The sequence below is a fragment of the Camelus bactrianus genome, chromosome X, assembly GCF_048773025.1.
Source record: "Camelus bactrianus isolate YW-2024 breed Bactrian camel chromosome X, ASM4877302v1, whole genome shotgun sequence".
Taxonomy (NCBI): Eukaryota; Metazoa; Chordata; class Mammalia; order Artiodactyla; family Camelidae; genus Camelus; species Camelus bactrianus.
The window spans coordinates 29,948,217-29,958,324 of NC_133575.1; the positions used below are offsets into that span (position 1 = coordinate 29,948,217).

Here is a 10,108-nt window from a genome sequence, read left to right on the forward strand (position 1 = left end):
GAACATGCTTATCTCAGGAATGTCGGGGACTTAGGAAAGGAAGTCTAGAGGATGCGATGATAAAGGCAAAGCCAAGAGGAGAAGGGAGAGAGGAGGGGCCGTTATAAACAGGCCAGCTGCCCTGTCTTGGCAGAGGGCTGAACTCATCCAGCAGACCCATCCTTCTCAATTTCACTGTCTATAAGGACCTTTGGGGGGAGAGTATAGCTCAGTGGTAGAGCACATGCTTAGCATGCACGAGGTCCTGGGCTCAATCCCCAGTACCTCCATTTAAAAAAAAAAGGAAGAAGAATCATTGGAGGGATCTCATTAAAATGTACATGCTGATTTGATAGGTCTGGAGTGGGGCCTGAGCTTCTGACTTGCTTACTCTGCTCTCAGGTGACGCAAGGATTCAAGCAGGCGAGGACATCACCAACATGCAAGCACAGCATTTTGTTCTGTTTCCTTTTTGATAGTCGCAAGCTGTCGAAGAACATGGGGCCCACGGCTCTGTCCCATCGGGGGCTGAGCTCCTGACATCCAAGATCGCCATGCATGTATCTGGCTGTTTAGGGAGCTGTCTACACCACAGCCCCCACTGTCACACCCACCCAATGGGCAAGCAGGTCTCAAACTGCACTGCCCTCCACTCTTTAAGTCTCAAGTCCTGCCTCTGTCCTTTTCCTAATTAGCACATCTGTCCCAGACCGAGCATTGTGCCCATAGCATTACACATGCCTAGACAGAGCACCTTTTTCTTTTTCTTTCTTTTTTTTTTATTGAAGTATAGTTGATTTATACTATTGTGTTAGTTTCTGGTGTACAGCAAAGTGATTCAGTTATACATATTCTTTTTCACATCCTTTTCCATTATGGCTTATTACAAGATATTTAGTTCCCTGCAGAGCACCTTCTTCTAATCTGTCCAGAGCACCTTATGCACCAGCGGTGCCCCACAGCCAGCAGTGAGTGAGTGGGTGGCAGCCATCCTTAGGTGACTCGTGCCAGTCTGTTGCCACAGTTGGCAGCGCAGACACTGCTTTTTCACGCAACCCTTGCGTGAAAGCTGCTAAGGAACTTAGGTATAATAACATCACTTAACCAAAAAAATAGATAATATTAAGAGCTGATGAAGATGGAGAGAAATCGGAACCATTGCACACTACTGGTGGGAATGTAAAAGGGTACAGTCACTTTGGAAAACAGTCTGGCAGTCCTTCAAATGGTTAAACATAGTTACCATATGACCCAGCCAGCCCACTCCCAGGTATCTACCCAAGAAAAATGAAAACATATGTGCACACAGAAACTTGTATATGAATATTCATTGCAGAATTACTCATAATAACCAAAAAGTGGAAACCGCTCAAGTGTCCATCAACTGATGAAATGGATAAAATGTGGTCTATGCATACAATGGAATATAGTTCGGCCATAAAAAGGAGTCAAGTTCTGACACCTGCTACAACATGGATGAATCTTGAAAGCATGCTAAGCGAAAGAAGTCAGACACAAAAAGACAAATAGTGTGTGATTCCATTTATGTGGGATGTTAAAAATAGAAAAATGTATATGGACATAAAATACTTCAGCGGTTGCCTAGGGCTATGGAGAAGAGGTGGGGAGTAATGGCTAAGGGGTGTGGGTAATGAAAATGTTCTAAATTGTGGTGGACACACAACTCTAGAAGACATTAAAAATCACTGCACTGGTTTAAATGGGTAAGCAGTATGGTATGTGGATTAAATCACAATAAAGCTGTTAAAAATATTATGACATATCCATTAGGGAGCTCAAAACAAGTGGCATAGAGAGGGAGCCCTTGGGACCTCGACAAGAAGGGGTAAAGACTGGCCTTGAGGCAGCGACTTCTCAGAACCGGTGAGGAACACACAAGCAGCCCCAGGTGTGAGACTCTGAGGCTGCAGCCGACACTGACAAGAACGACTGGGCAGAAATTCACGAGGCCGGGGCTCAGGGAGCGCCTGTGGTACCTGCCAGTCCCCGGGGCCCGGCCCGGTGCCTAACTTGTAGCGGCCACTCAAAAGCTGAATTTAGTACCTGCCTGTAATAGAGGAAAAGGGAATCCTGGAGTCACCAGACGGAGTTCTAAACCTTGCTCTGCTTCTCACTCCCTGTGTGACCCCAGACAAATCTCTCCAACTCACTGAACCTCAGAGGCTCCTCACTAAGACGTGGGGAGTTCCGTCTTGGGTGCCCTCTCAATCTGAGATTCCACATGAATTAGGAGGCCCAGGCCAGGGAGCCTGGATGTGGACAAGAGACCCTTGTGCAAATCCAGATGGAGCCTGAGACATCCAGTCAGCAGTGCAGCCCCATCTGGAGGCGTGCTCCCCTGGAGATTTCATCTCACAGACCCCCCAAGAGCCGGGCTCCCTGCTTGGCCATGAGGACACAAAATGAATGAGACCCTAGTGTCTGCCCATGTGGCTGGGGACGTTGGTCCATGAGTCGCTAAGGGTGAAACAGTGTGATCCTACTTTTTGGAAAGCTGAGTTAAAAATCTAAGTGGAAACAGGATTTATAACATTGGATACATAAAGGGATTGAAGCCTTTGTCTGACAAATGCTGAGTCAGTGGCAACAAGTCTGTCAGAGTTCCTATACCGAACGGCCACACTGGGGGCAGAGTCTCAGAAGGTCGGGGATGTGGCCACGCCACCACTTCCTCGCCACTCCTCAATGGGCCTGCTAAACCTTCGCTCAATCCTCGCCCTGTGGCCCTAATTTAACCAGTGTTTTTTAACATCCTTGAATCAGTCACATACTTGCCAGTTATAGGGTCATTCACCTCAGCCACCCACACAGTAAGTGGCAGCCCGAGTCATCCAGCAGAGGGTCCTGGGTGTGATGGGCATTGAAGAGATGGATGCTCGTCAGGCACAAGTGGACAGACACTACAAAGAGCCAGTGACAACAGGGGAAAACAACATGGGACCCATCACACTGGGACACATGGGTCACTGTAGGAGCAGGGCCAAAGAAACGTGCAACCATCTTTCAAGGCTAAGGCAAAAAGTCCGCCCCCAAATTCTATGTTTGGATCTGTCTGACTATTACTCATAAAAAAAGTTTTAAAACCAATATACTCAATTTACAACCCCAAACCTTTCAGATAATCCAAGCCACTGTGTCCAAGCACATTTATCTTCTCCCTGGAGAACAATGCATAAAGAGGCATCCAGTATGAGCTAAGGATTACGGGTGAGTGAATCACTCGGCTCGGGAAGCAGTGTTCCAGAGATTTCTGAGGCCAGAGTGCGCCGGGCACCCTTAAGACCCAGGTGCAAGCAATTATCATCTGGACAACTTGGGAGCTTAGCAAACCTCCTGCTGACTTTTCTCACGCACAAGCTTTATCCTTAAATCTTTATCTGAAAATCCTGCCCCTCACTCCAATTCCCTCCAGTTTCTAAGTCTCCTAGAATAGCATCCTAAGGTGATGTGAAATTTAAAAGCTTCAGTGATGAACTATGCCCCGATTGTTGCCTGTCCAAACGAATCTTTTGTTCAGAGTCCTGCAAATTTCGTCTGATATTTTGCTCTCACGCATTTCTTTTTCTTTGGGGATCAGCATCTTGGAAATTCTGGTTAAATCCTGCAGGGCTATTTGAAATCGAATTGTTGATTTCCTGTCACAGTTACTTCATTCAATCAACCCACAAATATTGACGAAAGCTCGTGCCCCAAGTCCCAGACACTGTGCTAAGTGAGGGCTCCAACAAGTAGTCAGCCCAGACCTGAAGGTAATTACAACCTATGATTATGACTGCTCTGTTTGGGGTCACTTCTTAAATGAGGAGAATGGGAAATTGTACCACTGGTTGTAATGCAGGAGGCCACGTGGTCATTGGTTCAAAGTCTCCCTACTCCGGCAATCTCGTCTGACTTTCTGTGTGGACTTTTGTGCCCATGCATTAAGTGCACATTTTCTCAGATAACTCATGAAGATGACCCAGTGAGTAGTGGTTTTGAATTAGGATCGGGCCTTCTCCCCCAGAAAAAGAACACCTACCCAGATTTTGGTTTCCAATTTCAAAATGTTCTTAGAGAAGGAAGCCCAGGGACCCCCTAAGTTAACCTTCCTTGGGCCTGGAGTGTCACTAACACTGGCACCAGTATCTATCAACATCATTCTTCGACCTCCAGGCCATGTCCCTGCAAGGCTCCTCTCTGTGGTCCCAGGGCCTGTCAACCCATCTGTGTTATATAACATTTACCACCTTAGATAACCTGGTGTCTATTTCCTCATGAGACAGAAAGCTACTGACAGAAGGAATTCCCTACCTTTTTCATCCTGGTGTCCTCAGCACTCCATCCTCCTGTGTCCATGAAAAAGACAATCTCTGGGTAGAGCCCAGGTTCCATGAAACAAGGCAAAAACTGATTCTATTTCAGAGCTAAATTCAAGTATCCAAGAGAAAAAATCTTAAAAGACCCCATAAACAATTACCCATAAAACAACGGCCTATAAAAGCCTACCATCAACAAATGACACAATCAAGAACTAAGGGGCTGGCTTGAGAAATTCCTTACGAACTGGAACTCAGGTGAGGTGATTAGTCACAATGCAATTTTGGAAACGAATTTCACCTGTGTGTTGATCATCATTTGGCAGCTACCATTTCATACTAAGTTACAACCAGGCAAGAGTCAATCTTGTTCTGTTGCAACTCAATCTTCACTTTCAATGACCCATCTGAGCTGCATTCTCTGAAAGGGGAATTGATGTAGCACACACGTTTGAGTTTATTAAGGAAACCATTCAACCGCTTTGGAAGGGGCTGCAGCAAAGCAGCCAACGAAAATAGTAAATGCAAACTCCAGCTCATGGCTGCAGTCCGTCTCTCATCTTACAGCCCCCAACAGAGAAGGTTATTCCTTAAAGGGAGGGCGTTTGTGGATTTAAAATCAAACTTGACAGCCAGCAAGGCATCACCCCATGTATGCGGATTCACTGTGGCACAAGCCCTGTTGACCTGCACACACGTTTCTCTCAGCTCCTTCGGCCAGTGGTCCATCAGCTGAATTATAGGGAACTGCTAACTCAATAAGCACAAATATCTACTTGGCTCCAGAGCCTGGGCGAGGCACCATGGGAAAGACAAAGGGGGCTGAGACAGAGCCATGCCCTGCCTTCACCAGCTCAGAATCTGAGAGAAGGGCAAAGGAAGCATTACTTATTGTAATGTATGGCGTGCCTGATAAATAGCACGAGAGAGATGAAACACTGTGGGTGTTTAAAGGAAGGCAGAAGCTTCCCATTCAAAGGATGAAGGAGCAGTTTCATCAAAGTGGGGGTGTTGCTGGACGGTGGGCAGAATTTGGACAGACAGGTGGCTGGGGGCAAGCATTCCAGGTACAGGAAGCAGTAATCACCCAGAAGAGGCCAAATGTGACTCCAGGTCTATAAAAACAGGGGGTCTACTTTGGCCAGATTTTAGGAAGCCAGGAAAGAAGGACTGGAAAATCAGGCCGCAAGCAAATTGTACAGTCCCCCGAAAACAGCAAACTTTCTAGTTCACTTGAGAGAGGGCAGGGAGCGGTTGTTCTACGTTTCTGAGTAGGAGAGTAATGCAATCATAACAGTACTAAAGCGGGGGAGGGTATGGCTCAGTGGTAGAGTGTGTGCTTAGCATGCATGAGGTCCTGGGTTCAATTCCCCAGTACCTCCATTTAAAAAACCCACACACACAAAGCCCTAGTACTAAAGTAGAATTGTACTTAAAAGACCAGTATCTCACCAGAGAAAGTAGAACGAGTCATTATAAGAGAGACTAAAAGTGAGAATGTTATAGAAATCATTGAAAAGAGAAGGGCAAGATTTCATTCACGATGTGAGGATGGATGAGGTGGGAAGGTTTGAAGACAGTGCTTTAGAGATGGTTTCTGGTGTCTCTTTCAGCTCACAAATCTGGGAAATGAGAAGCAGTAACAGCAGTATACTGTACGGAAGGTGTTATCAGTAAAGAAAACGCCACGTGAAAATGTCCTGCTCTCCCCGGCAGTCTCCTTTCAAATGCAGAGGAATTTTGTCAGCTGATTAGGTGTTTTAAACCCAAATAGAAATGTCTAGCCTCACCTGCTCCTGATGTGACTTTAATTGTATATCCTGAGCCAGGTGTTCCGTTCCTAATACTTATCTCCAAATGTGGCATTTTAAAAGGCTGCTTTGGCTGGTGTGGTCTGGTTAGGCTTTTAGCAAACCTCACTCGGTTTTCCTGACTGGCGAGAGCACACAGCTCCACCAGGTTTCTCCAGGTGTCAGATTTACGGAGCTCACTCTCCGTCTTCAGCCTTGCTTACAGAAGGAGGTGGAGTGAACCTCCAAAATCTCAGATGTAAATGAGGTTTCAAGAGTTCATTTAAGAACAGAATAAAATGGAAATGCAAAGCAAAACCAAATGAGGTATCGCCTCCACCTGTCAGAATGGTGATTATCCAAAAGACAAGAAACAAGTGTTGGCGGTGTTATGGAGAAAAGGGAACCCTCGTGCACTGTTGGTGGGAATGCAAATCGGTGCAGCCACTGTGGAAAACAGTATGGAGGCGCCTCAAAATATTAAAAATACAACCACCATATGATCCAGCAATCCCTCTTCTGGGTATTTATCCAAAAGAAACGGAAACAGGATCTCACAGAGGTATCTGCATCCCCACGTTTACTGCAGCATTATTCACAATAGCCCAGATATGGAAACAATCTAAACGTCCATTAATAGATGAATGGATAAAGATGTGGTATATACATACAATGGAACATTATCCAGCCATAAAAAAGAATGGAATGTTGCCATGTGTGACAACATGGATGGACCTTGAGGGCATTATGCTAAGTGAAATAAGTCACAGAAAGACAAATACCATATGATCTCACTCATATGCGGAATGTAAAAAATGAAACAAATAAAACCTAAGCTCATACATACAGAGAGTAGACTGGTGGTTGCCAGAGGGGAGAGGCAGTGGGGAGTGGTCAAAATGGGTGAAGGAGGTCAAAATGTATAAAGTTCCAGCTTTAAAATAAATAAGTCACGGGATGTAATGTACAGCATGGTGACTATCGTTAATAATACTGTTTTAAGAGTAGATCTTAAAAGTCCTCATCACAAGAAAAAGAAAAATTTTTGTAACTATATACAGGGATTGTAACTAGACTTACTGCAGTCATCACTGTGTGATGCAAACAAATATCAAATCATTACATTGTACACCTGAAACTAATATGTGTCAATTACATCTCAGAAAGAACAGAAACAGAGTAAGAAATCCTATCTTGCAGGCATGCAAACACAATCCAACAGACAACTTTGCTATGAACTTTCCATACATTTCATGTGGGGTTTTATAGACACTGAGTCTTTGCTAGGCTGCAAGGAATAAATCAGAAAGCCAGAAAAGCTGCATCAAATTCAAAGATGGAAGGACTCCAGAGACCTTCCAGGAGTGAGAATGGGAATGATTTACTCTGTCTCGGGCAGATTCTCTATTAAATCTCAGATGGTTATACAATTGGGGGGCTGATGGGGCCCTAGATATCCATCTCCCTCTTTCAGAGGTTCCCGATTCCAGGCCTCTTACACCTGCTCTCTTACTAGGGACATGATGTCCCCTTGCTAAGAGACGGAGTCTGAAATGATCTTCAAAATCTGTCACCAAGCACATCGGGTGAACTCAGCTGACATGATCTGCCTCGGGACCCACAGGCCTAGAGAGTCTCCCCTCCCCAGCCTTCCAAAACCTCTGGCTTGGACTGAAATCCCTTCCTTTGGAATCAACAGCCCCAGGAGAGCACATTTCCTGAAAGACCCCATTGGGATGTGCCAAGTTGGGGGCAGCCTGCTGGCTGGTGGAGGAAGCCAAGCCAGCCAGGGCCAGTTCCCAAAAGACGCAGACTAGGGAGCGCCCAAAGTGGAAACCCATGATTCTGTGGGTGCCTGGGCCCTGGCAGCAAGCTCTGCTGTATAAGGGTAGAAGCTGAGGGAAGGAGAGCAGAGGGCAGGGTGAGGGAGGGGAGGGAGGTCAGATGAAAAAAGGGAAGAGGCCCCTTGGCTGAGAAAGGCTACACCAGATGTACAGGCAGCTTAGAGACGCCTTGCCTCCCAGTTCAGAATGAAAGGCTGCCTCTAGTTTCTTAACTTCTCCCTCTGCTCCTGGTCCAGTACTGACTTCCCCTCCCTTCCGGGTTCATCTTAACCTGACTCTTGCTGGGGTGGGGCATGAACACACCTGGAGAACAGGGGAATGGCATTTGCCTGGCACAGAGAATAAGTCTCCTTTCCACTTTGCCCTGAATCAGTTCCTACCAAACAGCTTAAAATTTACAAGAGTCAAGCTCAAAACATAAATGTTCCCGTTTATCAGTTTACCTGTTTGTTTGATTCATTCATTCATCTGTGGGACGTGCAGAGAATTTCCAGCAGCCACCCCTACATCTCCCAAGCAGGCTATCTGGGACACACACCCTCTCTCGCCACCCTTCACCCAAAACTCGGTAGGTTCGTTTCTCAGATTCCAGGTTTAAATTGCCCAGAGTGTCGAAAGTAGAGCCAGGTATGTGCCCGCCCTATAGTCCATGTCACCCACTTTCTCATTAACACTGAATTAAAATGTGCCATGGATTTCTTCTCCTTTCTGGGGCGACAGGGGTGCAGCCATGTTGCCTTGATCCTCTGAAGTTCTTTACTAACTTAAGGGATGAGGGAGTTAGCTGGAGCTTTTTAAAAGGCATCTCCAAAGAAGGTTCTGTCAACACCAGGAAAGCCCTAATAAACACCAAGGTCCCCTTGGATGCTATAGGCCACTCCCTCCAGCAACAAGAAGCCACACCCCCTGTCTAGCAGAGCCCGCAAGTGTAGTCCTCCTGCGCTGGGGCAAACCCAGCGCTTGCCACATGTCACCACTCTCCTCATGCACCTCTCTCCCAGAGGTACAGACTTTCTCGGAATCCCCAGCAGAGGGGGTTGGGGAATGCGGGAGAGGCCCGCCCGTGCCGTCCACAAGCGTCCTCTACCGTGGCTTGTGCCCTGCAGCTTCTGGGGTGGCCTGGGACCTCAGTCGGAGGGAGTAGGGGCTCCTTCCAGGACCAGCTGCCAGCCCCCTGGGCCCCGGCCGCGAGCCAGCAACCGTGTGAGAGGCAAAACTCCGGGGGGTGAGAAAGTAGCCCGCGGCCAAACTTCTTTCGTCGCCTCCAGCGCCAACGTGGGTTTGACTGACCCCCTGGAACCCCAGGCGCAGAGGGTCCTCGGGCTCACGGCGCCGGCCATGGACTGACAGTCGCTCTCCCCTCCCGGTGCCCGGACGCGAGCCCCGTTCCGCGTCCCCCCGTCCCCGGGGCGGCGAGAGACCAGCTCCGCGCAGACAAAGGGCGCCCCCCGCACCGCCCTCCGGCCCGAGCCGAGGGTCCCCGGCGCCCGACAGGGGAGGCCTCCCCGCCCCCGGCCCTACCTGGGAAGCCGCGGCTCGGGGGTACTCGCAGCAGCAGCAGCAGCAGCAGCGGCAGCAGCAGCAGCGCGGGCCGGAGTGCGGGGCTCCCCATGGCGCGCCGGCGCTGCGCACGGCTCGGCTCGGCTGCGCGGCGCGCTTCTCGTGGGTGGGAGGAGACCGACCAGACCCAGGGGCTGCGCCGCGGACCAGCGGAGGCCGAGCTGGAAAACTCCTCCTCTCGTGTCTGTCTCTCTCCCTCCCGCCTGGGGCCGGCCCTCCTTCCTCCGCCTCCCCGGAGCGCTGGCGCGGCTGGGGCCCCGACCCACCCCCCCTCCTTTTGTGCCAGCGTCTCTTCTGGAAGCGGGGCTGACCCCTCGGGGCCTGAGCGCGCCAGGGGCGTGCCCTGGCAAACTGGATTATCATAAAGTAACTTTCTGGTCCCCAGTTGCGCGCCCTTTCACCCCGAATATACACACTGGTGGCCCAACCACCTCCCAGATCCCGGGCCCCTAGCACCATGCCATCTGTGCAGAACGCTACGTGAGTCGTACAGAAAGAGAAGGGACAACCGAGGGCGTCCAGAGTGGCCCACCGCAGCAGGCTATTAACGGCCAAGTTCGCGGCTTTGACCCTCACGACCGCGCCCCTAGTTCGGTGTTATTATGCCCATCTTATCCAA

General features: G+C 48.9%; 1 protein-coding gene across 2 annotated transcripts in view; it reads right to left on the minus strand.

The window, feature by feature from the left end:
* SRPX (sushi repeat containing protein X-linked) overlaps window positions 1-9,683 on the minus strand; it is a 93,788-nt gene extending 84,105 nt beyond the window's left edge. Inside the window, exon 1 of one of the 2 annotated variants that reach the window (XM_074360017.1) lies at window positions 9,451-9,683. In XM_074360017.1, the coding sequence (XP_074216118.1) occupies window positions 9,451-9,541 (91 nt within the window). In that variant the 5' untranslated portion in view covers window positions 9,542-9,683. The remainder of the gene's footprint in view (window positions 1-9,450) is intronic. The other variant, XM_074360018.1, reaches the window with a different exon arrangement.
* Window positions 9,684-10,108: the final 425 nt, after the last annotated feature.